At 38.2% G+C, this 26,003-nt stretch overlaps 4 protein-coding genes across 9 annotated transcripts in view; 2 read left to right on the forward strand and 2 right to left on the reverse strand.

Moving 5' to 3' along the window:
- Positions 1–7,497, reverse strand: part of LOC121331152 (delphilin-like) — a 34,925-nt gene extending 27,428 nt beyond the window's left edge. Inside the window, exons 1-4 of the mRNA XM_041278365.1 lie at positions 7,170–7,497; positions 5,590–5,843; positions 5,047–5,379; positions 3,702–3,856 (exon numbers count right to left, since the gene is read on the reverse strand). Of these exons, the coding sequence (XP_041134299.1) occupies positions 3,702–3,856; positions 5,047–5,379; positions 5,590–5,843; positions 7,170–7,254 (827 nt within the window). The 5' untranslated portion in view covers positions 7,255–7,497. The remainder of the gene's footprint in view (positions 1–3,701; positions 3,857–5,046; positions 5,380–5,589; positions 5,844–7,169) is intronic.
- A 2,369-nt stretch (positions 7,498–9,866) lies between these two features.
- Positions 9,867–15,217, forward strand: zdhhc4 (zinc finger DHHC-type palmitoyltransferase 4). 4 transcript variants are annotated; one of them, XM_041277238.1, is made up of 7 exons: positions 9,867–10,092; positions 10,709–10,839; positions 11,799–11,872; positions 12,199–12,240; positions 12,503–12,628; positions 12,915–13,159; positions 13,604–15,217. In XM_041277238.1, exons 4-7 carry the CDS (start codon positions 12,204–12,206, stop codon positions 13,883–13,885), a joined length of 690 nt encoding a protein of 229 aa, XP_041133172.1. In that variant the 5' UTR covers positions 9,867–10,092; positions 10,709–10,839; positions 11,799–11,872; positions 12,199–12,203; the 3' UTR covers positions 13,886–15,217. The 4 variants fall into 4 exon arrangements, with proteins under 4 accessions (XP_041133172.1, XP_041133173.1, XP_041133174.1 ...); XM_041277239.1 differs by having other exon boundaries at positions 9,867–9,994; XM_041277240.1 differs by lacking the exon at positions 10,709–10,839.
- A 95-nt stretch (positions 15,218–15,312) lies between these two features.
- Positions 15,313–21,304, reverse strand: LOC121330601 (transcription factor E4F1-like). 3 transcript variants are annotated; one of them, XM_041277233.1, is made up of 14 exons: positions 21,131–21,304; positions 20,014–20,162; positions 19,728–19,818; positions 19,379–19,581; positions 19,076–19,196; positions 18,669–18,821; positions 18,401–18,558; positions 18,091–18,303; positions 17,731–17,836; positions 17,136–17,353; positions 16,765–16,963; positions 16,474–16,634; positions 16,135–16,188; positions 15,313–16,024 (listed from the first exon to the last, which is right to left on the reverse strand). In XM_041277233.1, exons 1-14 carry the CDS (start codon positions 21,222–21,224, stop codon positions 15,683–15,685), a joined length of 2,262 nt encoding a protein of 753 aa, XP_041133167.1. In that variant the 5' UTR covers positions 21,225–21,304; the 3' UTR covers positions 15,313–15,682. The 3 variants fall into 3 exon arrangements, with proteins under 3 accessions (XP_041133167.1, XP_041133168.1, XP_041133166.1); XM_041277234.1 differs by having other exon boundaries at positions 18,401–18,504; positions 19,379–19,584; positions 21,131–21,303; XM_041277232.1 differs by having other exon boundaries at positions 19,379–19,584; positions 21,131–21,303.
- A 1,315-nt stretch (positions 21,305–22,619) lies between these two features.
- On the forward strand, positions 22,620–26,002 carry LOC121330603 (phosphoglycolate phosphatase). Its single transcript, XM_041277237.1, has 2 exons — positions 22,620–23,498; positions 23,893–26,002. Exons 1-2 carry the CDS (start codon positions 22,904–22,906, stop codon positions 24,216–24,218), a joined length of 921 nt encoding a protein of 306 aa, XP_041133171.1. The 5' UTR covers positions 22,620–22,903; the 3' UTR covers positions 24,219–26,002.
- The last annotated feature ends 1 nt before the right edge of the window (position 26,003 follows it).

A 26,003-nucleotide genomic window follows, 5' to 3' on the forward strand; every position in this document is an offset into this window, starting at 1 on the left:
CCTACACAAAGCTGGCCTGTATGAACAGGTGGCAAGAAAGAAGCTATTACTCAAAAAGTCTCATCTTAAAGCATGTATGGAGTTTGCAAAAAAGCATGTAGATGATACTGCAGACATGTGGAAAAAGGTTTTGTGGTCAGACGAGCCAAACATTGAACTTTTCAGTCTACATTCCAAGCGTTATGTCTGGCGCAAGCCCAACACTGCACATCACCCAGTCAACACCATCCCAACTGTCAAGCATGGTGGTGGCAGCATCATGTTATGGGGATGCTTCTCTTCAGCAAACTGGGGAGGAAATTCACATTTCAGCAGGGCAGTGACCTGAAGCACAAAGCCAAAGCCACACTGGAGTGGTTGAACAAGAAGATAATTAATGTTCTTGAGTGGCCCAGTCATTCAAGTCCTGACTTGAATACAATCAAAAATTTATGACGAGACTTGAAGATTGCAGTCCATCGACAATCCCCAACAAACTTATCAGAACTGGAACAATTTTCCCGTGAAGATTGGGCAAAAATTTCACCATCCTACTGTACAAAGCTAGTAGAGACCTATCCAAAAAGACTCATAGCAGTAATTGATGCAAAAGGTGCTCCTACCAAGTACTGACCTAAGGGGCTGAATACTTAAGTAACCAGTAAATTTCATTTTGTACCTTTAACACATTTAACCTCCTCCTCATATAACAAGCATTCAGTTTAACCACTACAGCTTTGAATAAAAAGTTTGTTTGAAAAAACAGTGCACACATTATTTGTAATTCAACAAAATGTGAATACTTTGCAGGGAGGTGAACACCTCTGCAAACCACTGAGTGTGTGTGTGTGTGTGTCTATATATATATATATATATATATATATATATATATATATATATATATATATATATATATATATATATATATATATGCAAGCTATAATAACTGTATGTTAATGTCTTCATAATTTTATACGGCCAACTCCAAAAAATTACAACTACAACCTATCCATGTTACTGCAGGTCACCAACAAAGGATATTACACCATGTACTCTAAACATGACAAACATCCTTTGAACTGATGTTCCTATAAATATGGATGGTAATTGCCTGGATCAGGTGATGGGATTATTCACAATGCTTCGAGTTTTGTTTTTTAGCACTATTATTTAATACCTACAATCGGAACAGTAAAAACATTTCTCAGTTAAAACATTATTATTATTATTATTATTATTATTATTTATTATTATTATTATTATTATTATTATTATTATTCACAATATGTTACCAACAGGGGTTGTATCTGACAATCATCAATTTTATACTGTATATAAAAAATAAAAAAACATGTCTGTTTAATAGATTCTTCCTTAGTTTACCCTTCTCTGGACCCCCTAAAATATGTGGGAATTGTTGTGAAGAGCAGTATGTCAATCATCCCTCAAAATCCCACTGACATCACTCACAACCAGTACAGTTTCTACACAGAAACAACACTAGGAACATGGAACCAATAGGGCATGCATGCCATGGGAGATCCTGACCAAAGTCCTTTCTGACAGACGTGGTTTTTCTGGTAATGGACTGGCAGAGGGACTGGAAGAAATAAAGATGCAGGAATCTCAGTGGCTTGGAGAGCTATACCCAGTACATGAGTCCAGGTCTAGAGTTCACGCTCCCCGACTAATCCAGTGTAAAGCTAGCGAAATGGAAAGAAAGCAAATTGTGCATGCAAGAACTTCTACAATTATCATACCAGATTATCTGTTTAAAAGTTTTGTAACTTTTTCATTTTAGGAAAAAAAGATCCAAAAGAAAACCATTGCGCCTGAGTAAACGCGTAGCAATGTATGTAACTGCACGTCAGCATCTCGCAAAATACACACACAGTATCTATAGTCCTATACCTAAACATACAAGCGCCGTTGAACACAATGAACATCTTGTGTGAATTCAGCTGGTGTAATCAGAACATTAAAGCTTTGAAGCTCATTGAAATCTTCTTTTGGGGTAAGATTTGCCACTTCTAACCTTTTCACACTGGTGTATCTGATGTAGATAAAAGCAAACATTGACTCATTATTTAGCATCTTCAGTTATCTACCAACCGCATTAAAAACCGATATGCTAAAACAATCACCTTGGTGAACAGCACTCACAATTGAATGGAAACAATTCATGAAATTAATCTTGAAGGACACTATAATCTTATCACTTTAAAAAATGAAACTCCACCCTACAAATAGAAGTGTATATGTGCCAAAGCTAAGCTCTTGTGATTTCTTGATGTGTGCTAGCTGAAGTAAAATGACTGGATTTCCTGTGCAGCACATGGATGACATCCCATGTCCTTAACCTGAAGCTTACGTGTTTAATAATTAGAGATCTGTATCCCAGCACCAGTGCTGTGAACAAACAGACAGCTACAGTTCCATTACTATACAATAAACAACATTCTAAACAGCTCTTACCAGAGGCATGTGTACAAAGAGCAACATCCCGTACAAATGTAATTTCATCCTTTTTTTTATTGCTATCTTCCTGGGATGTAAAGGAGCAGGTCTAGTTTTGAACCTTGTAGTTAAAGATGTCAGTTTGAAAGACCAGCTGCTATTAAACACATGTGCCAATTCTCGAGAGCAGATGAGAAAAAAATGAAACCAACAGAGGTGTGTTTTGTTTTTTGTACAACACACCGTTGGTTCCTAGGCAATAAATTCCTCCTGATGTTCTCTTTGGTGGACATTGTTCCCCTTTCAGAAAATAGAAAACCACTGGTGGTAGTAGGAAAGGATACAATGAGTCCTTTAAAGAAGAACAATAGAAAACTAAAACAATACACTGTACTGTGTATATACCAACACTATACTGGAAGAATACCATTCTGCAGTTTCCATCAGGTTTGTCTAAATGAAACTGCAACTAAAAAGACAAAGGGAGGTCTATTTGGAGAGATGATTGGGCACTGTAACCAGCACTCATTAGTTATACACAACATGCTCTTTATCAAAGCATTTCTATTTCTCTTGCATTTAGGAAATTCAAGATCTTTGAAAAAAATCTATAATTGATTCTCCCTGGTTTAAGATAAGTAATGGACAAGGAAAAAATAACTACTTCCGCCTACTTGATCATTTTAAATTTGCACAGGGGTTGCTGATCAAAAATGTGCATGCTGTACACATGGGAACAAACAACCTAATGCGTACAATGTATTCAAACACAAAGGAATACCACCTTAAAAGGAAGTATTGGTTAAAATCTAAGTTAACCAGGGCAAGTTTAGGGTTCCAGTGTTCTAAAACATGGGGCTGCTTATCAGTGATCTACTCAATCACTCAATTTCCATTTTAAACAGTTCATTAGCATATTTGGCCATTGATCGATACAAAAGCAATACAGTGCAGGTACTTTTACTGTTATTCTCAGTACATCTAACAATAATAGATCTACCAGGTTACCATGTTGATGCAAATGTGACTAAATAACAGCACACAAATAAAATAGTTGCTTAGAAACCACTGTGATGCAAATGCTTCTAAATATAGAAGAAAGGTCACGTAAGAGATCACTCTATCATAGAAACTTGTGCAGCATCAAAAATCTGCTCCTAAACCTTAACCAATTCACTAGCACTCCTCTGGAACAGGACACCACCTGCAATGAGTCTTTGTATCCAGTTGAGAGATCTGCCAGTGATAACAGAGAAGCCTGTTACCTGATGCTATCAATGAGCTGGTGGTGGAGGTCTTCAGTGAGGATCATGGGAAGGGCGTAGGCCAGGTAGTCTACCTTGCGCTCCGCTGCGTACTGCTTCAGCACAGTGAACAGCTTCTCCTTCACCTCGGGCTGGTCTCCCAACACCTCCTCAATCTGCAGAGATGGAAAGAGCAACGCTACTGTTTCTGTTACACATGGCCTCCCCGTCTCCCACGCCTCAACCAGCAGGAGTCGCTGTTGAGTACGGAGAATGAAACCTCTATCAAGAGAGAGCTCAAACTGAGCAATCAATTAAAAAAAAAACAATTGTGGCTAAAATCACCCCACCCTTTAAAGTGTTTCATTATATTGCATTTAGCACATACAGTAGCCCATCTGTACCCAATTTCAAATCTTTTTTACTTTTATAGCATACATTGAGAAATGAGCTTCAATGTATTACAGAATCTGATTTTGCAACCCTATGAACATTTACAGGCCCAGTTAACATTTTACAACATATCTAATTATTAAAAAAAAAAAAAAAAACAGAATACGAATTTAACAAAATAAAAAGCACAGCTCAAGAAGTTATATTACTTTCATAGATAGTAAAGAATTCCAGTTATAAGCTTAAAGATGTCAGACACCATTTGAATATATCAAGCCACCATTAAAGAAGAAAACCTTTTATACATTCAAATTATCCCCAATTTCTTAAAACTCTCAAATGCCTTTTAACTTGACATTTTAAAACAAACAAATAAATAACAGTTACATACAACTAATATTGAGATTTTTTCCCCGGATTGTTAAATTGAGCTAGTGTGACTGGCAGAGTCCAGCCATGGCGAGGAGAGCTTTAGACTGTAATGTGTGGGTATTCATATTCTGACTTAATAGTCCCTGCACCACAGGGCTTAATCCTGTGTCAAGCTCAAGCTGTTTGTCAGGATTTGCACCGTTTCAACCTGCTGTTGGGTGTGGGTGTGGGTGTGGGTGTGATGTTAATCTTCTCCCAGTCTGTATCAAAACCTTTAACCCCTTATTTGAACTAAGAGATGCCAAAAATAACTACAAATATTTACAAGACCTCACTAGTCCATTGTGTAAGGGATCAATATCTGCTTGAAAAAGTACAAGACTTTTTTTTTTTTTTCTTAAATCTACATGATAAAAGATTACTCTCAGTGGCAACAAGCTTGGGATGTTCATGAAGTCAGAGTCTAGGCATCAAAACATACCAAAAAATTGGGAGTTTTCAAGATTCTGCAAAAGAATGGACCTGCTCACTACTCAGCTGCCCCAGTCACCTTCTAATTCACCTTAACTAAATCCTTGACAGAGGAGACACCTCCTGTTACCTTGTTGTTGAACTCCAGGGCTTTGTGTTTGCGCTCCTGGTGGACTCTGTCACCGCTCTGGTCGTAGTCTCGAATGCTGCTACTCTCTCTCTTCTGCCTCCTCCCCACACACAGCACACCCAGCCGCAGAGTGCTCCCGTGTGAGGCCTTAATCATGGAGGCCGCGATCTCGTGCTGCTTCACCGGCATCCCATTCACCTCCATCACGTAGTCGCCGGCCTTGAGTCCGCACTCAGCCGCTGGAGAGTTTGGTAGGCAGTCCTCCACCAGCAGGGGGCCGTCTCCCACAATGGTGAACCCGAAACGGCCGTCTACCCCATGCGAGATGTCCATCTACACATTTATTGTTAAATTGTCTGTTTTTAGTATATGAAAGTATGTGTAGATGCAAGTAAAAGTTTCATGAAAAGGCCTCTTTTTCAATGGAGTTGAAAAGTGCTATGTTTGTACAACAAGAAAGGCAATAATAATAATAATAATAACAATAATAATAATAATAATAATATATAAAGGCAATGTGAAAAATGAAATCATATTGCCTACCTGCACGATTCGCGAGACCACACCGATGCTGGGTGGCACGTTCCTGCATCTCTGGGCCATGCTGGTCAGAGTCTCTGCACTCATGGAGGAGACGTTCTGCCCCTCGATCTCCAGGATCTGGTCCCCAGGCTGGAGACCCGCAATGTGGGCGCTGCTCCCATCCTCCACATGGAGGATATAACACGGCCCAGACCCAATGATTTGGAACCCAAACTCCTCCGGCCAGCCCTGGTTCGACGCTGGCATCGTAAGAACTGCAAAACACAATTAGTGGAAAAAACTGAATAACTAAACCAGAGAAATGTCAGGGCTGGAAACACACATTTGCTCTGCACCCAGTCCTAGGATTCAGAGCTGCCTTTGTTTCGCTATATAATTGAAATAGCAATAAATGTGAAGGTTTACTTGTAGGCGTTCCTGTGGCAATAGGGGAGAAACCATTCTTTTATTGCTCAAACACCTGGCTGCTGATCATTTGAATAAAGTACTTAACTGAGAGTTGTGCTGACACCCTGGTCTGAGTTTAATTGTATATGGCCAGTGTAACATAGATACATACTGGTGGTCACACTCTATACTCTATGACACCTTGCCAATAGAAGGTAACATGACCGGGCAGTAGGAGAAATCAGAATGCAAACCGAAGCCATGATGACAGCAATGAAATAGGATGAACAAATGCTACAGTTAACACTGCCAATGCAAATGCTGACTGTAGGGATTATTGGGGGTTTGCTTCCTGATTAATCCACAGTGTTCAAGGGTTTTGTATTCCAAAGTACCAATGCAACACCATGTGGACTGATAAAGAGAATTACTACAAGCAGCTCTATTAATGGCAGATCAAATTACCTTTTTACTTCAATGGATTTAAGATTATAATATCAGATGAATTCATACAAATGCTAGCCCTTACCCTAAACTACATTATATATAATATTATATATAATATTTCAGGGGTACCCTTCCATGGTTAGCGATGTGTATCATGTAATCCCAAGGGATTAGATCATCCGATAACAACACTTTGTTTATTTTCAAAATCCAGAAAGACAACGCTGTCATGTGGAAAAAAAAAGAAAACACTTTCTAGAAATACCACAATTGCCATCAAATGTAAACTAAATACACAATAATCTCAGACACATATCAGTAATCTTTAGTGTTTTAACATTCCATTCTTTAAACACTTTATAACCCTTTATTTATGCAATTACTCCACCTTAGCAAATAGACTAATGTACAATCATTATAAATGCATATTGCACACTTGTAAATTACACCTAAAACACAACATATTATGAACCTAATATTCACTGATATCAGAATCACTGCTAAACAGCTCAATAATTCTGAAATAAACAATTTGCAATTCAAAGCATATGTGGATATTCCTCAAGTCATGCAGGCATATAATTATCTCTGTTCTGTAGCATCTGCTCAGAAAACTGACTATAACTCTATCAAGCAAGGAATTACTAGCGCTGCTAAAGAAAATGAAACAAACAGATCAGGCCTTTTTGTTCACTTTGCAAAGCAGAAACAATTTTTAAAATCAGACAAAATGAAAATCCACTTACAGAAATCTTTGATCGCTGAACGAGACCCAGATGAGCTCTGTGGCAGAGGATATCTGCCTTTCCGATTCTTTAGAAACTTCTTCATTTTGAGTTAAACCTTAGGCCTTTAGGGAAAAAATGGGCTCTCCTGCCGGCCATCAGCTGGCTTTTGGCAGTATTTTATTAAAAAGAGTATTTAAAGAAGCACAAGGTATCACGCCAGCCTTGCTGCACATCTTAAAGGCCGAGTTTATAAAAAAAAAAATTTAAAAATGAAGTGAAAAAAAGGATTGGAAGAGAGGGATTTTTTATCATGGAGTACCTGCGGCACCTCTGGTGAATTCAGCCAGTGCTGTCGCAGAGTTCTAATCAGAAAACTGGGACACATTGTAGGGCTCTTCAATAATTATTTCACAAGAAAGATACTGCAAGGCCCCTTTTCTAAAAACACACTTCTCTCTGAGGAAGACAGAATTGGCCCAGAAAAAAAAAAAAAAAATTGTGACAAGCTTGAGAAGGACACCAATCACTCTGCTGTTAATTGCTGTTTCTATATAAGCAGCAGCTATGGGTGAAGCACAGTAAGCCCAATTAAAGCTCTGGAGCTAGATAAGCTGGATTAAAGAAGGAAACAGAAGATACATTGGAGGATAGAGATGCTAATCAGGACAAGCACTTAGCAGGAGGGACACAAAGTTCTGTAATAGGGCAATATTGTTTTACTTTGTCAGAACCAACCCCTATAATATGCTGACCATGGTAATTTGGTGTGGTGATTTTAAGTTTACCATGCTGCTTCCATACTACTTTTTCTGTGCATTTTTGTTAACCTTGGTTACACGGCATCCAACCTCAATATTACTGCCGGTTTACATTCCCTAAAGGAAGACACATCTCATTAATTCTAGCTGAAAACCTGCTTGTCACTGTGTGGCTTAACCTACTTTTAATACTATGACTTCTAGCTGTAGGTGGTGGTACAGCAAATAACATTAGGGGAGTGTGAATTCAGGGGTGTAATTTCTCTTTTGGGCTTGTTTGAAATGTTCTCTCTTAAGAATATGGAAATACATCCTCTGCAAAACTCTTTTTCAACACACATAATATGGAACTGTAGTCACTGTCACATGTACAGAAACAGGGAATGAGTGTTCTTACTATTCAAGACAGATTTACAGGTATTTATTTGTGTAATGATTTGTGGCTAGCTAGAGCACATAACAGAAGCAGCACCTCTAGGCCAGCTAAGGGATTTCTTAAGAAAGACTGAAGTCTGTAACTAGACGACAGCAACAGGTGTGAGTTAATGAAAGAAAGCCTGAGTATGTGGTACAAACTCTGACCGGTCACATGGTGCTTTTCTTTTTTGAGTGGATTGAAAGTCAGCAAGGTACTGTATATATAAGGGTTCTAAGAGCCAGTTGCCTAAGAGAGCTTATTTGTGAAGGCATTAAATTGTTACAGTCATAACACTGATCGTCCACTAAGGGTTGCTCACCACAAGGCACTACAAAATATCCTCCATTAAAAAAAAAACACACACACACAAATGAACACATTACAAAAGTACAACAGAACACCAATAGTATGTCTATTTTATAAAATAATTACTATTAAGATTTTATAGGAAAGAAGACTCCCTTTTAAAACTAAACCATACAACTGCAGGTACAAGTAGACAACACTAGTGTTTCAAATGGCATTTCCCCACATTCCATTGGCTTTTGTAATGTTCCCCTTCAGCCTCTCTGTGTATACCTTGCAGGCCTCATATTATATATACATGTATGCGCAAGCTAATACATTATAAAAACTGGGACTCCGAAAAAGAGCACAAAGCAATTGCTTACCCTTGTACACAGTGACCAGCAGCCAGCAGAACCCTTCACATCTGGGAGCAGTTAAAACCTGATGCCACCTGTCCAATATTCCCTTGCTAATCCAATCCTGCCTCTGTAACCCAATAGAGCATTGAGTATGCAAGCAGTCCCCGACAACCTTTGAAAGAATAAATACCTGACATAAAGGTTCCACATGATACTTGAGCAATATTTTCACCTGCAGCAGCACACAGAGAGAACCAAGCCCAACTGCATGCTCTATGCAAATAAATAACATTGTACAGTATGTCTGGTAGCCATATGGATGGACCTTTAAGTTACAAGTACAGAGTAACCTGATGTGCTATTTGTAAATGTTTATACTGCACGTGAACTGTAAAGATATCTTTGCATTTTATAAAGTTGCCTACTGGTACTGTGTCAGTTATTGTTAAAACGTTATTCTGTATAAATATTTTCAGTTTTATAATACTAAAACTTTTCAGTGCATTTTAAAATGCCACTTTTTCTGTGCACTGTTTTTGGATTTTTTTTTTTTTTTTTTTTTAAACATCTTATGAAACGACAGCAGACAATTCCGTTTCAATGAAGCGATTCCACCTTACAGTAAAAACTGGTCAAACAAAATTAATTTCTTCTCTCATTTACAATGTTGTCTGACTGTACTTCAACATTACCATGCACGTTTTAAACGTGAACTATTATAGAAGCATTACAAACTTTACAGACAGTACCGTCTGTGTCTTGAACTTATTTTATCTATAGGTTCAAAGTGTGATCGCTTAACTGTACGACCCATGCATCTGGCAAATACACAGTTAAACATGTACAGAGCGATAGGTGTTTACATTACCATCGCTAGAGCTACACCGCAACCAACCACGGGCGCCAATGGGTGGAGGTCTTTGGGAACTGTAAACCTGCGCCTGGCTGTTTCTACACTCTTCCGCATAGTGTATTCGGGGAAAAAAATTCACGATGTAATTGTTCGCAAAACGAAAGAAAGTAATTTATTTTATTTTTTAACGTATTAATTTTATCGTGGAATTCGACTCTTTGTTGACCTTATAACTAAACATACAAAGTTATTTCTTTTTAAGGTGGTAAGTGTATGTTGCCCTGCAGACCTGTGTTATGTATCTTTTTTTGTTTGTTTATTGACGGTAGACCCTTTTTTTTAAATCGTAGAGTACACACAGGTGAGGAATAGGTACTGAATTGTTTGTATTAGTGAGTGGACTGCCTGCATGCAAACGGTATTTAGACTTGTTCGAAACCGGAAACAAGAGGCGGGCCTACACTCGTGTATTTTGTTGCAGTAAACTTAAAGTAGATAGTGTTAAAATGTTCGTTAGCCTTTGACAATGTTCCTCAAAATCCCGAGTTTTCATATCTAGCGGTGCACATTATAGGTTATGTACCACACAAATCCTTATGATTACGCAAATCTGATGGTTTGTATTTAGATTATGTTTACCAATTCCATTAATTTAAAATGCACCGGCTTCTATAAAAGAATAACAATGTTGGTTTAGGCATGTATGTAACACCGACGTGTTATTTTTATGTGCATAGGGTATCACGACGATTGTACTGTTCTCGGCTTGCTATCTTACCGTTTGAGTGAAAGCTGCAATATAACATCTTGTCCTTAAAAATGCCCTGCCTACCTCTATTAGTAATATGCATGTGTCCGTTTTTATTTTTTTATTTTTTTAGGTAGCAACATGGAATTTCTTACTTTGTTCTTCATTTACGTGTTATCTATTTTGACGTGCATTGCCCTAGTCTGCAGATATTCAGGGAAAGGACCATTTCCTCTTGAAAAGCTGTTGGTGTATCTAACCAGTGTGAGTAAATCAGCAAATTAATAAAAACTCTTTGAGAGTGTTTTCTAGTTTAGGAAAACAGAATCTATGTTCCATGAAAACCCTTAATGGCATTATTACAGTAAAGAGGTGGAAGCAGTAACGATTTTGCATGTAAAGTAAATGAAATTCTAAAGAGTACACTTGCAACCTCCGCAGTCTGTCCTTGTATTCAGACAGGCACGTTTCCACCCCGCTGTTTGCTTATTCTTGGTGTTCACTTTGCAGGGCAGAAGGAGAGTCCCAGCCTTGTAGAGATTATGTTTTCTAGGTAACTGAATCATCTGTGAGGGAAACATTTCCGAAGACCTATTGCTTCTCTTTTAGATAGTGGACCTATCCAAAATGCTAGTGCAATACAAGGGTCTGCTGCATATCTCTTGCTACTTCTGATGAATTAGTCTTCAGTGCATTCAGCATTCTTTTTTTTTTAAAGGGGGGGGGGGGGGGCTGTATGTGCTGTTACAATGAAGTCTGCTGTGTTCGCAGCGAATTGAAAACCTGAATAAATAGAAACAGCTTCAAAGCTGAGCGCATCTTGGTGGTCTGTTGTCATAGAGATGTGCTTTTTCCCCAGGAGCTGGATAGTGGGCCATAGAACAATATGTGTTTTTGTTTCTAAAATCTGTACAATACGTCTTGATTTTCTTAAAGAGCGTGAATTAAGTTTTTGTTTCGTTTGTTAAATTAGATGATATGGCCACTTTATTAGGTAAAAATATTGTCACACGTTGAAGAAATGAACCACTTGACAAATGAAGCGATTAGTGGTGCAGTATTTAAGACCAGGAGCAGTCAGCTATTTGTTAAATAGTCTGTAAATAGGTGGAAATGTTACATTTTAAAGGTTTTCATTTAACTGTTTACATTTAAAATCTATTTAAATAACGTTCAGTTGTTTTACTAAACATACCTAATCACTCCATCTTTTGCATTAACAGGTAATTTCTCATTTGGTTCCTGAAAGGCTACAAACAGCTTCAAATCAAATTATCCACAGGCTGTTTCATAAACGGTAACAGTGTTTAATTTAAATAGTACACATTTAGATACGATATCATTTGATTATGATTGTGTTATTCAAACTACCAAGATTAGTGATTGTGATTTTATATATATATATAATATATATATATATATATATATATATATATAATATATATATTTTGTTTTGAAAGAGGACACACCTGTGTAGGAGAAGGAGTGAGACTTCCTCACTCTGCACTTCATACTAGAAGCAGCTGTGTGTGCGAGTTACTAAATGACCATGACGGTTCTTTAGCCTAATCGGATTCAGTTTACCAAGTCTCAGTTATATTGTGCCCTATGTGCTGTTAACAGTGAAAATGTACTTCTTCTATCAGTGCTGCACCAAAGACCCAGGTAAGGACAACATGACTGTCTTAAATTTTTTTATGCAAGCATAAATCTATCTGTCTAAAATGCCTTTGGCATTATTGGTACCAGGTTTTTCAGCATTAGATCACTTGAAGTGGCATAGACTGTTTTATTTTTTGGGGGGGAGGGGGGGGTGGGGTTTACTTACATTAAAAGTTTTCTTGGTACATTTTTCATAGAGAAGTAACAATCACATGTAGGTCAATTTTCCTCTTGTAATGTCTTCAACTATTTTTGTATTTTGCAGGCACTGTTACTAAGCTGAATAATGAGGGGTTCCTGGGAGTGTACCCGTATGACCAAGTGATGTTCTATCAGGGTGTTTTGTGTCCTACTTGCGTCTTGGTAAAGCCTGCCCGCTCAAAGCATTGCAGTAAGAATGACTTTTTAGAGAAGTCTGTTAATACTGTAATGATTGTCATGCTATATGAATTTGTGCTGAAAACTTTACAAGAATGACACATTACAAAAAAAGTGTGTGTATATGAAATAATACTGGCACAGGCAATCCATAGATTTACAACTACTTACTAAATATTAGGGAAGTGTATTGTTTTTTTCTTTTTGCATAGCATAGTAAATGCATAGTGATCAAGCTTTTAGCTCACTGCTTTATTAATTTACCAGACTGAATACTTACCTGTTTATTTTATTTACAGGAGTTTGCAACAGATGTGTCCACCGATTTGATCATCACTGCGTTTGGGTAAACAACTGCATCGGAGCCTTCAACACCAAATACTTCCTGCTGTACCTGATGACTCTGTCAGCCATGGCAGCCGACATCGCTGTCCTAACAATCGGGCTTCTCCTCCACTTAGTCCTCCAATCTAATCTGATGAGCGCAGCCTACATTGACGAGGAAGGGTACCAGCAGCCTGTTGGGCTGCTCTTTGTTATACAGGCAAGTTTATCTGGGATGGTTATTTCCAGGAATGCTGCAGTCCCATTTGTAAGGGTATGGAATTGAGTAGGGTCTATAATAGGGGTGTCAAACTCCGTTCCTGGGCTCTGTTATTTAATTAGTCTAATTATGTGATTAATTACACAAATTTAACACTTTTGTCCAGGTCTCAGTGTTTCATAGGTTGTGTACCTTTTGAATCAAGTGCATTTAAATCAACTGCAAAAGACCCTGAAAAACATGAAACATGGCCATTTGCACAAATTAGATCAATTATATTAGTTTAGAGCTTGTTGGAATAAAAGCCAGAAGGCTGTACAGCCCTCGGACTGGTCTATAATACTGTAATTTTTTATTGATATTTTTTTTACATGAAAAGTAGTTGCTCTTAAGCATGTACATCACTGTATAAACGCATTGATGAGTTTGTTCTTTATTGTGCAGTACCTGTTCCTGACTTTCCCACGAATAGTCTTCATGTTGGGGTTTTTGATGTTCCTCTTCCTCTTGCTGTTGGGATACTCATTTTTCCATCTGTACCTCGCTGTCACCAACCAGACAGCTAACGAGTGGTACAAGAAAAAAAGTCATGGCTGCCAGCACTGCAACCCTTCACCGCAGCACCACAGCCACAGTTCACTTCACAGCTTTTACTCTAGAGGAACTTTCAGAAACTTAAAAGAAATCTTGAAACCCATTATCAAAAACGAGAAGAAAGGAAGTTAAGTATTACATATGAAAATTTAATATTAAGGCCTAGCCAAAATGTCTACTTAGAAATTCATGATTTTCAGTTTAACTGTTCAAACTTGCCTGTTTTTACTATTTGTAAGAAGTATATATGGATGTGGCAATTTAAAAAATAAAACAGGGCATTTACAGCTTTATCATCAAGGTTGGTGAAAAAAATATCCTTAGTAAAGTTTTTTTTTTTTTTATATTGGCGATACATTTTGTAAGCAAATAAACCTTTTTAATTTAATTGTTTTTCAGTTTGTGACTTCTTCCTCAACCGATTTCAGATGAAAAACTGAACAGATAAATGCCACGTGGATTTACCTAATTCTGTCACTATATTTGGTAATGGCACTGAGAAATAGAATGGTACAAATGTCCTATGGTCAAAAAGGTAATATGTTAAGCAACAGAAATGAGCCATTGAAATAAAGTATAATTTAATTAAAGCACTGACAAGGTATAGGTAAGAAGGCTGATAGGCCATAGGTAACACTGATTTCATTTTTTTGGTTAACAAAAACTGAACTTGTACATGTTACAATACATTCATATTTACAGTACTAGAAATGTTGACATTTAGGTACATGGTTGTAGTGAGCATGTAATTATACAACAGCAATAATCCCTGAAACAAATGTAACAATATGCACAACAAACCACTTTACTTTTAGCATAGCAATGACTTTTTGCTCTGACCTATCAAATATTTAGTGGTGCGATTTGACTGGAATAAGCAAGAGCTCCTGGGACCATGTAAGCTAGTTAATAAATGTTGCTTGGGATCTTCAGGTTTTCTTTAAAAGGCACTTATTTCTCCTGTGACATTCTCCAATATTGTACCTTTTCTGCTTTGGTAGTTGTCAACTCCACCAAATGGAAAGTCTGATTTAACTTATTTTATTATTTATTTTATTTTGTTCCAGATTTAATTTATAGTTCAGCTCTGCTTGTCCTTGCTATTCTGATTTTTCAACAGCCCTGACAGGATCATTCTTGAAGGTAAACAGTTGGAACATGTGTTGCATTTCCCGTCGATACATTAGAACCTATTAAATGAGTTAAAATTAGGCAGCAGCAGACAGGCTAATAGTTGGCCTGGCCTGAGTCTTAAACAATTTAATATTTGACCAGGTCAAAGATCCATCTGTGTCGCTGTTATAATAAACAAGAGCTGTATCAGCAAGGCATGCAACGTGATGATCTTGACTGTAAAATCAAGCAGTTTATTCTGATGGAACACTACTTTGCAAATAAGGCGGGGGTGGCAGATACAGGCTCTGCAAATTGCTCTTGCATGTACTTCAATTACCGAAGGATGAGCAAATCCACTAAACACGTGTCAACCATCCCTAAATTCTTTGTTTTGTAACAATACATTGTACTGTTCCTAGTCTACCACGATTGTTGTTTTTCTTTTTGGAAGGCTTGTCACCTATTCCCTGAATGAGTTGCTTCAATGTGTCAGTGTTGACTCAGCTGCTGTTGCACAGCTCACCAGAAGAATGTGACTTCAGAAGCCAAGACTGAGAATGGGTCCCCCTTGTGGACTAGACTATTACAGCTGTAATTGTGTAAGACGGTACACACGTGCAGACAAAACTAAAGCGTCATTATTTTAACATCATGGAGTAACAAAATCAGTGTAAACACATGAATATGTTGCAATTATATGGCTTAAAGCCTCCCTGTATAACCACTTTATTTCATAACAAAATATGACATTATGCACAGAATAGTAATTTATATAATAGTGAATCTCAAGCATCCAATAAACTATGGTTAATCTTAAATGATGACTGTCTGAATCTCCACTTCTGGTGAAGCAATGACATACTCCTCAGTTTGCTCCATTACCTCAATGTCCTGTGAAGCTACCATGGTGACAGTCCCATCCCCAGTACCCAGGCTGCCCTCTGTTGTCAGTATGGTGCCATCACTGATGGCAGTGGCCAGCGTCATGGCGACCTGTTCTGTGAGGCTCTCTGGCGTTGCTATGGTGATGGTGTCCGTGCAGTCTGCAGACATACCGGCATTTTCATCCATTGTGACATTCTGAACAATAATCTGGTGTCCGGAGTTGGCTTGATTCACTATTTGCTGTACCACCTTCATTATGTGGCTTCCAACCTACGTGAACAATATAGAGCGTGAGTGTTAAGAGTTGCGACAAATATCTTGCGTTTGGAAAAGCAGAAATGTGATGGTGATGGAAGCCAAAGTAAAATATATTTACTCACCTGATGGCTGCCATCCTGTACGAGTCCAACGTCTTCACCCGATTCACCTGGTGTCTTAGACAAGAAAAGCATAGCAATTGTATTTATTTGGTATCTGCAAAATCACTTACATTTCATAACAATGTCACATGTCTGTCGTTTAAAATCTCAGGTACAAAGTGCATAATCTCACTGCCTTTTAATTCCATAAAAAGTAAGACCAGACCATATCTGCCCTTATAAAACACAACTGAGGCTATTAATTGGAGTTTATTCAAAATTGGAGAGAATGGTGATACCAAGAACCAGGGTTTGCACTGCACAGGTGTGTCTGGTATCTGCTGTTCTTGTTTAACTTACTTCAATGATGTATTCCTGTGTGTCAGCCACAACAGAGGAGAACTCTACCAGAACAGTATGAGGGTCTTCAGAGATGATGGCTGCAGCAACATTGTCTGCAGAATGGTCTTCCTCAGAAACCTCTACCTGCTTACAATCCTTCATTCCCGCAAAGCACCCTCCTAAACACGTAAACCAAGTTCTAGTTAAATATCAAATAAAATACTGCACATATTTATATCATGGTGTAACACAAACAAAACTAATTCATTTTTAAACATGTAACTTCAACGAACAGCGAAAGCCACCAACCTTTGGCTCGGAGGTGTCGGTTGAGTGTGCCGTGCTCTGCAAAGCCGCGTCCACACTTGTTACACTTAAATGGTTTTTCTCCAGTGTGGTGGCGGATGTGCCGCACCAGAGAGCCCTTTTCCCTGAAACCCCGCGAGCAGAACTGGCACATGTAGGGCTTCTCGTTAAAGTGAGTCCGTACATGTACCTGCAACGCGTTCTAAGAAAAACATAGAAACTAGAATTGGCATAACTGAAGACAAAACTGTACTTACTATATATATATATATATATATATATATATATATATATATATATATATATATATATAAATACCCCGATAAAGGTATAGGTCTAGTCCATGTTTACTGTCCTGTCTATAAGAACATTACCTTAGTCTTGTAGCCCTTGCCACATTCTGAGCAGGAGTAGGGCCGCTCGTCAGAGTGTGCCCTCATGTGCTCCCTAACGTGTCCGATGGTCTTGTACAACTTCCCGCACTCCCCACACTTAAAGCGTCTCTCTCTGACGTGAGACTCCATGTGCTTCTTCAGGAGGTACCACGTGATGAACTCTTTCTCACAGTCCAAGCATTTAAATGGCCTATGTCCTAAATAGACAAAACGTCAGCACTACTTAAACACAGCGGCTCAAAACAGAAAAGATATCCTCACTGTTTATTAACTAGTTTTCCCTTAATTCATTAATGTGGTAAGGGTTGAGCTGCATGCAAACAGGTAAATCTAAAAAATTAGACTTTTTACTACAAGGTATATCAGTAACACAAACATCACTGGACAGGCAGTTCCAAGATATATATATATAACCCTGATTAGCTCACCCAAACATTATGAAAAAACGTAGTTTACTGTGACATTCATTGACATTATGGGGAATAACCTCTTGGAACAAACATCCATGCAAAGTTCAATGAAATCTTTGGACAGCTGGTCTAACAGATGCACAAAAACTGAACAGGCTACTTACCCAAGTGACCTTTAATGTGCAAACGAAGGTAACTTGGTCCACTAAAGACTCGATTACAGTGTGGACACTTGTAGGTTTTAGGGTCACTTTGGCGGCTTGAGGATTCCTAAAACAAAAGGGAATCAAATGCATCGGTCAAAAACATGTTATAAAATAACTGAAAAACTAATTAAAAAAAAAAAAAAAAAAAAAGACACTTAGAAATTTTCCTTAAAGAAAAAAATAAAACTTGAATGTTGAATGCGTCGAGAACAAACCAAAAGAACCATCTTCGAAAATATAAAGTGTGTTTCTAAAAAAGACCAAGGTATCAGTGCAGCTGCAGTGGTTTTAAGACATAACAAATTACAATCTACTTACTGTGTCCAAAGTGTCCGTTTCAACGCACTCTTCCGTGACTTGTATCTCGCCCATCCTAACCTCAGTTTCCTCTGTTCCAGATGTTGGTTCCTCAGTATGTTTCACCATAGTGTCATCCTTCACAGTTTCAATGGTTATCCCTGAATTGATTATTGCCTGGCTAATCAGATTGTCACCATCTATCTTCTGTGGCTCCTCAGGCACCTCAGGGGTCTGCACAGTGCACAGCAATAGCTTAAGTATACAGGTCATAATATTTAATTTATTTACAATTATTTCTTACTGAAACTGTGTTACTGTTATGAGATACCTGTTGGGTTTGTTCAGTGCTGTCCACTTCCATTTGCACCTGGACTTCTGGAAGAACATTCTCCTCAGAGTCAGTCACAACACTGATTAGAGATTGCTGTACTTCTATAGGATCAATGGAAGGAGTAGGAACAATATCAAATTCTTTATCACTAGACACTAGGTGGAAGAGAGAAAAACATTATGTACTTATTTGTTGTTAAATACATCATTTGATGCAGTAGTTTTCCCAAGGTAACTTAATAAAAAGTGAATTAATGAATTCAGACCTTTCGGAAGGCCATCTTTATGAACTAGTATCTCTTTGCACTGGTGGAAGCGTATCTTCTCAGTACAAGGTGTGATAGACTTTAGATGTCGGGTCAACGCTCCAGACTCTCTGAAGCATAACCCACACATGTTACATCTATAGGGCCGCTCATCTGCAAAACAAGCAAAGAGATCAACTAATCCATTAACCAACAAGTACTAAAAGGGCAATCATTTTAATTCTATCTATCTTTAGAAAAAAAATTGATAAGCATATTTAATGAATTTCTATAAATTATGCAGTTTGCCCTCAAATTTATTTAAGATATTTTCTGCAAATACATATGGCCACCTTGACAGTGTCTAACCACTAATTTAAGTATCATTATTACTATTTTATATTAAAATTAGATGAGGTATCACTTACCTGTGTGTCGTCGATTGTGGCGAATCAAAGAGCCCTTTGTCCTGAAGGCATTCCCACAAAGCTTACAGATGAAGTTTTTCCTATCACTGTGGGTACTTAGATGTGCTCTCAGGATATTGGCCTAAAATATTGAACATGTATGTTTAATTATTCATATACTTCAAATAACACATGTATGTATGCGTTTACTTTGATACAGCATTATAGATACTACTGTACTGGAAATACATTTCTACTTCTCTAAAACTAACTGAGTTTCAATCAAGATTGATATGACACTCAATGCAATCAACCATAACAAACCGTTTTGAAAGTCTTTTTGCAGAGCTGGCACACATAACGCCCGTCTCTGTTAACTGTCATCTTGGCATTCACGGCCTCCACCTTGCTGCCCTCTTCTGTGCTGTCTTGGCTGGTCTCTCCCTCCCCGTCCTCGCCAGCCCTCTTTGACGCCTCACCCTGGTGCTGCTGCAAGCTAGTACAAACCTCAGCTTTAGCTTTCCCACCTTCTGAAAAAAAATAAGGTTCAGTTTATAGGATGGAAAAGGATTCCATCCTAGTCTTTCCCTGTAAAAAAAAAATATATAAAAGACAGATTCTTGAATTTAAAAGTAAACTTTAAATTATTTGAACTAATTAGTCCCAAACGTACCTATGGTTGTTGATCTTCCAACTTTGTCTGACAGCACATTAGTATCATTCACTACTATAGCTGCAACTGTAATTCCTTCTGACAGCACAACCTGCAAGGAAAAAAACAGTAATACAGGGTGACATTTTTAGCAAAATAACTAAGTGATGCATCGAAAGGACATTCAAATAAAGGCATAAAAACATGCACAGTACAGTTTGTATAATTTATTATCTAAAATAAAATTAATAGGTAGGGCTTCATGATAGAGTGTGACACCTGTTGGTCTTACTATCCATCATGTTACCTGGCTGTCCTCTTGACTGGGCTTGCTTCCCAAGCTGGAGGGCATAACTTCATGGCTGCGCTGGCAGTTGTTTTGCAGTTTGTGTTGTATGAAAGCCTCCAGACAGGTGAATTCGCACTGACAGCGGCCACATTTGTGCACATCTTCATCTGCATTTAAAGAGAAAATAAACAAAACAAAAAAACAAAACGATTAAATAATGAGATATAAGCTACACTGTCTGGCAATTCCATTCCGTTAAACGTTGGGGGCCTCTTCCAGACCAAAGCCAGGCCACGGCCTTTGCTGCCATCTACTGCATATTCTCTTTGCTGCTGCAGTCACTGGATGTTTGGCACAGAAAACCACAGTTGCAATGACATTATTTGAAGCCATCAGTGTCTGTACTTCACCGATCCAAACTCAGGCCACAGTTAGCGGCGGTTTGTACTGCACATTTGTAGGAGAGACTCCACTTGTTTCTAACACAAGACACAAGTTACAACTTTTCGATTGAGTCTGTCACGTGACTTGATCTTTTGCGAGTAAAACGGGAGTTCACTGAAAGTCTAAATCGATCATATCAGTGTAATTAGGTAAATTTGTAAAATAAATAAAATAATAACTAAATTGTTCCTAGTAACAGTACCATGACGCACTAAGGTAATTTTCTTCGGAATTAACCATATATCTTTCCAATACAACGGGACCTGCTAGGAGGCAGTGTGGCCGGGCTTGTCTATATATCAAGAAGGACAAATCTTACAACGGTATTTCATTTTATACTGAGTCGATTTATATTTGATTTGATTTTAAACTGTAAACTCACACGAACATCACTGCAGAAGTGGAGAAACATGTACCTACAAAATAAAAGATTAATACACACTCGAATACTGTTATCGGCAATCTGCGAAACTTTATTTTAGAATGCACAGCTAAACTGCAGTTGACAAAATTGCTTGGCTCATATCATTACTGAATTGATTGGGCATTTAACCCGTCGCAAAATCCTCGAATGAGAACACCTCAACCTTTTCTAACAAAGTACACGAGGAGGCCCGCGGATTGGGCCTGCTCCCACCATTCACCGTTTGAGAATGCAAACCGCAATAACAAAGCCGACTTGTGCATTTACCTTCGTCCCCGAGTGTGGTGTGGATTGTGATGATGTTGCCGGGTACCGCCGGATCGCTTTCTGTTTCTGCCGTATTATTATTTTCTACATTCATTTCGTCCAGACTCTCCGTCTCTGTCGCAACTCCGCGACCAGGAAAACATGGCGGATTTACGACTTGGTCGTCATAACAACGTGCAGCGAGGGGAGGAGCCAAATGTATGATGTAGGTTTTTTTTGTTTTTTTTGTTTTTTTTTAAATTCTTTCTGGTTTTTGTAAATTTTGTAAAGTGAAAATTTCAAAGTGTTCATTCTCATGGTCTTACACATAATTTACTAATACGCCGGAGCCTTTCTAAAAGTGGGTGGACAACAAGGGGTGGGGTGGAGGGTATGGCATATTTATATGGATAAATGAATCAAATTTAACAAGAGCGTCAAATATTGAAGCAGGTTATATATTTATTGTCTACTGATTTATTAAAGTTTGCAACAGCAATTCGACTACACTACTACTAAAAATAATGACCTTGTTATCTGAATGTTGGTCAGTGAGTGGTATCCCACAAACATCGTTTAATTTACTTCAAAACAAACAAAATGCTTGTTTTGTAAAACAAAACAAAAAAAGCCCATGTACATCATTTACATTGATAAATAATATATTGATAAAGAATATTAAACACCTGTCTACAAAGTAGTTGTTTAGCTTTATAGCCTGTGGAGCTATTTTTTATTTTTATTTTTTCTAGTTTTTCTACATGTCTCTACGGTTATTTACTGCTTCGGACACAAATCGCATGAAATGGTAACAGATCTTTGAAAATGTATCAACAGTTCTACAGTGTACAAGATGGCAAATGTAGTAACAGTCACTACGCCACACACAAACTCGGCTTCTCCGCTCTCATTCCTTCCCAGGTGATTTGTTAAAAGCTTCTTCAATTTTCCTCTGTAGAAGCTGGCGGCACATCTTGAGAAACCTCAGGCTTGTTGTCTAACAATTATCACCACATTTCATGTGTCGTCTTAATTTGTGGATTTATTTTACTTATCTGTGTCACTGTGTTTTGGAAGAACGATGAGATTCACGTATATATATATATATATATATATATATATATATATATATATATATATATATATATATATATATATATATATATATATATATATTCTTCTCGCCCTTTTTTTACAAACAGTGTGATTATGTACAGAAATCCTTAGGCATGCGTACAGTACGTCAAAGCATATTTTGTATAAAACAGTGTATATAATGGATTCTTTTGTGTTACTGAAACGTACCCATATTACAGTATATCACAAAGAGGTCTGATTGCCGTAACACTTCCGGTTAAAATGTAGTGGTAATGTTTGGTATTAACTTCTTAAAGGCTTCCCGAAAGAGTGCACGTAATGTCATACGAAAGTTTATATATAATTCAACGCAAGCGTTCGTTGTTTATGTTTTTTTTTTTTTTTTTTTTTTTTTTTTTGATTGGCTGTTTATTTGCCATTTAAACGGGCACCTTATATTGAAGTCTGTGCCTTTAAGAGAAAGCGCGGAAGAACAGTCGGCTGCAGTGTAAATTACACAGGAAGGTCATCCAGACAGAATGCGAGGGGTTTACAGTATCGGAATGATGTTGCGACACTGAAACTGGCAAGAGATCCTCATCACCGCTTTGTTTCCATTTACATTTAGCTTTAAGACTTTGACAGGGACTTCCTTGTACAAGCGTAGGTTGTAGCTTGAATTGTAAAAGCGAGCACCGCACTCATTACTAAAACCAAATGGCTGTCTCTAAATGCTCTAGACTTAGCGGTCCTCTGATCCAAGAGCTGCTGGATTCGGTAGACAATTTTCTGTTTGATTGCGATGGGGTTATATGGCGTGGCGACCAGGCCATTCCCGGTGCATCCGAGGTGACCAATTTATTAAAGAAGAACGGGAAACGCGTGTTCTTTGTCACCAACAACAGCACCAAAACCAGGGAGATGTATGCGGAGAAAATGGCAAAACTGGGGTTTCAGGCTAAAACTGAAGAGGTGTTTGGCACGGCGTATTGCTCGGCTGTGTACCTAAAGAACATTGCTAAACTAGACGGAAAAGTCTACCTTATAGGCGGCAATGCTCTTAGCAAAGAGTTACAGAAAGTCGGTATTCAGACAGTAGGGTCCGGTCCAGACCCAGTCTCTGGTGGGCAGAGTGACTGGGCTGATGTTCCCTTGGACCCCGAGGTGAAAGCTGTAGTTGTGGGGTTTGATGAGCATTTCAGCTACATGAAGTTGTCCAAAGCGCTCAAATACCTGGACAATCCTGACTGTCTGTTTGTGGGCACCAATACTGATACCAGGCTGCCATTGGAAGGAGGAAGGGTAGTGCCAGGTCTGTTAAGGTCTTGTTGTGTTTGCTATTTGTTTATTTAGATCTCTCTTTTTTAAACTTAAACTAGAAAGAATGGTTAACAAATAGCATTCTTCCAGGAGGTGTTTTATATTTAAATACTAACTGTTGATCAACACAGAGGTAAATAAATCAAGAGGAACTGAGCCATACCTCCAACGTTAGTGAACTGCGGTGTGCAACAGCATATGCAGTTTTATGTGCTGCCATCTTTCATTCAGCCAGTCTGAACTGCAGCCTTTAATGTCTGTGACCAGAGTATTGATTGAACTGGTTTCATGTAAGGAGTGCTGTGTATACCATGTTGTTGAGCTTTCTATATATACCATATTGTGTTTGTGATCCAGCTGTTGTGATTTTCTTTTTTTCTTTTCAGGCACAGGGTGTTTGGTCCGAGCTGTAGAAACGGCAGCCCAGCGCAAGGCTCAGATCATTGGCAAGCCGAGCCACTTCATGTTTGACTGCGTGGTCAGCGAGTACGGGATCGACCCAGCCCGGACAGTGATGGTGGGTGACCGGCTGGACACTGATATCCTGCTGGGCTCCAGCTGTGGCCTAAAGACTGTTCTGACCCTCACTGGAGTCTCCCACCTGATCGAGGCTACAGCCCATCAAGAGAGCCACTGCCCTGAACGGACAGGCATGGTGCCGGATTATTATGTGGAGACCATTGCTGACCTCTTGCCAGCCCTGCAGGGATGACAAGGTTGTACTCTGACTTCGTGGGCTTTCAGAACAGCCATACCCGCGCCCATTCAGGCCTGCCTACAGCGAGAGTTTACAAATGAGGACTTGCCTATAGTGAGCACTTAAATATATAGTAATAAAAAAATATCTTTAGTAATATAACTTTTTTAATTATTTAAAATGAATGTGAGGTAAATACATTTCTCAACCATCATGTACTGCGAAAACCTAGACGACACAGTCACTGAAGATAAATTCTTTAGGGCACTGATATTTAGACCAAGGCAGTCATATAGGACTGTACCAATAACAAACAACTTTAATTCTTCAAGGTTTTTCGTTGCCCAAATTTCATAAACCTGCTGTTTCAGTTGTATTTGTGTCAGTGTTGTGAACATATTGGTAGTGGGCAGTGGTATTTCGATTCTTAAGCTAGTAATAATTATCTAGTTTTAGTATAATCACGGTCTAGCAGGTTTATTCTTGTGCCTCAAGAAAACAAAAACATCTCCAAATAAGAACATCTCCATGACTAACTCTTGGGTCCAGCGACAGGAACAGGTCAGGTTTCATACAGTATTTGCCATTTAATGATGATTTAGTCATGCATAATTTAAACAGTAATGGGTGGTTCCATAAACCCAGACAAGCATGAATCTTGGACTACCTAATGTTACCCCAGGTAAAGTGCTCCAAGATGAACGCTAATCCAGCTCTGTGAAACCAGTCGTCAATCGTAAAAAGCATTTAAGAAAGACTTGATGATCCTTCCTGCCAGCTGCAAAGACTGAAGCAGCTATCTGCTTTGGGAAAAGACATCTGCGTTCATTTATAAAGGTGCTCTTTTACACTCCTGTGGTCATCACAAAATGTAACGATCCAGACAATCCATATAGAGCAATTTTGTGCACTGTTGTTTATTTCAAGTGTTCCCTCATAATTATTTCTTTCTACTGTGTATTAGTCCACTACATTTTCTTTAGTGACACTTCAATATACTTTAAAAATAGAAAAGCACTGAAAGTATAGCCCAAATGGGACCAAGTCAGCAACATTGAAATAAAATACAGAGCAGTAGTTTTGTTTTATTTATTAAAAGTATTTTGCCAGGGAAAAAAATACCCTCTTGAGGTGTAACATTTCATTTATGTTTGTGATTTTAATTTTATTGGCCAAATACTGACACTGGCTTGAAATCCATTACTGTATGGTTGGGAAAATGCTTATTTATCACACGTATATTCATAAACAAACTGTGTGCCGTGAAGATTTTAGCAACCTGTGATATTCTTCAGCATCTTGTATGACTACAGACTCATTGTTGTATGTTATTGTATATGTGTATAGTCGTGGTTTCAAACAGTAGTACACAATACAACAGCCTTGATGGGACTAGTACTGTAACCCTAATGTTGTGCAATACACATGTAATGTGTATCCAGTGTAAGTAACTGTGTGCACAGAAAATCCAGGGGAAAACAGAATTAAACAAATCTTGAAAATAAAAGTAACGGTCACTATATTTTAAACACAAAAAATATTTTAGTAGTTAAAGATCACTGTGCACCATATAAAACCATTTGTAGAATGATGACTAAAGGATGTTATAAAATAGTTATGTGTTATATAGTAAAGCATGAAGAGCTGTGTAGTCTACTTGAATTGGACAGTGTGCTGTAAAACACCAGTGCTGTGTGATGCCCAGATGTCCTTTAGTGTTTAACAATCCGTAAAAACACTGTATTCCATTTAGAAGAGTAATTACCTATGCAATAAAATGTCTGATACAGTACCACTAAC

This window comes from Polyodon spathula, chromosome 18 (genome assembly GCF_017654505.1).
Source record: "Polyodon spathula isolate WHYD16114869_AA chromosome 18, ASM1765450v1, whole genome shotgun sequence".
NCBI classification, from domain to species: Eukaryota; Metazoa; Chordata; class Actinopteri; order Acipenseriformes; family Polyodontidae; genus Polyodon; species Polyodon spathula.

Excerpts from the sequence above, each read along its gene's own strand:
- zdhhc4 (XM_041277238.1), top strand. The coding sequence starts at position 12,204 with ATGTACTTCTTCTATCAGTGCTGCACCAAAGACCCAG. Across the intron at positions 12,241-12,502 it reads GTGCTGCACCAAAGACCCAG|GCACTGTTACTAAGCTGAAT; the intron begins GTAAGGACAACA and ends TGTATTTTGCAG. Across the intron at positions 12,629-12,914 it reads TGCCCGCTCAAAGCATTGCA|GAGTTTGCAACAGATGTGTC; the intron begins GTAAGAATGACT and ends TTTTATTTACAG.
- LOC121330601 (XM_041277232.1), bottom strand. The coding sequence starts at position 21,224 with ATGAATGTAGAAAATAATAATACGGCAGAAACAGAAAGCGATCCGGCG. Across the intron at positions 17,354-17,730 it reads GCACATTAAAGGTCACTTGG|GACATAGGCCATTTAAATGC; the intron begins GTAAGTAGCCTG and ends TTGTCTATTTAG. Across the intron at positions 16,025-16,134 it reads TACAGGATGGCAGCCATCAG|GTTGGAAGCCACATAATGAA; the intron begins GTGAGTAAATAT and ends TTGTTCACGTAG.
- LOC121330603 (XM_041277237.1), top strand. The coding sequence starts at position 22,904 with ATGGCTGTCTCTAAATGCTCTAGACTTAGCGGTCCTCTGATCCAAGAG. Across the intron at positions 23,499-23,892 it reads AGGAGGAAGGGTAGTGCCAG|GCACAGGGTGTTTGGTCCGA; the intron begins GTCTGTTAAGGT and ends TTTTCTTTTCAG.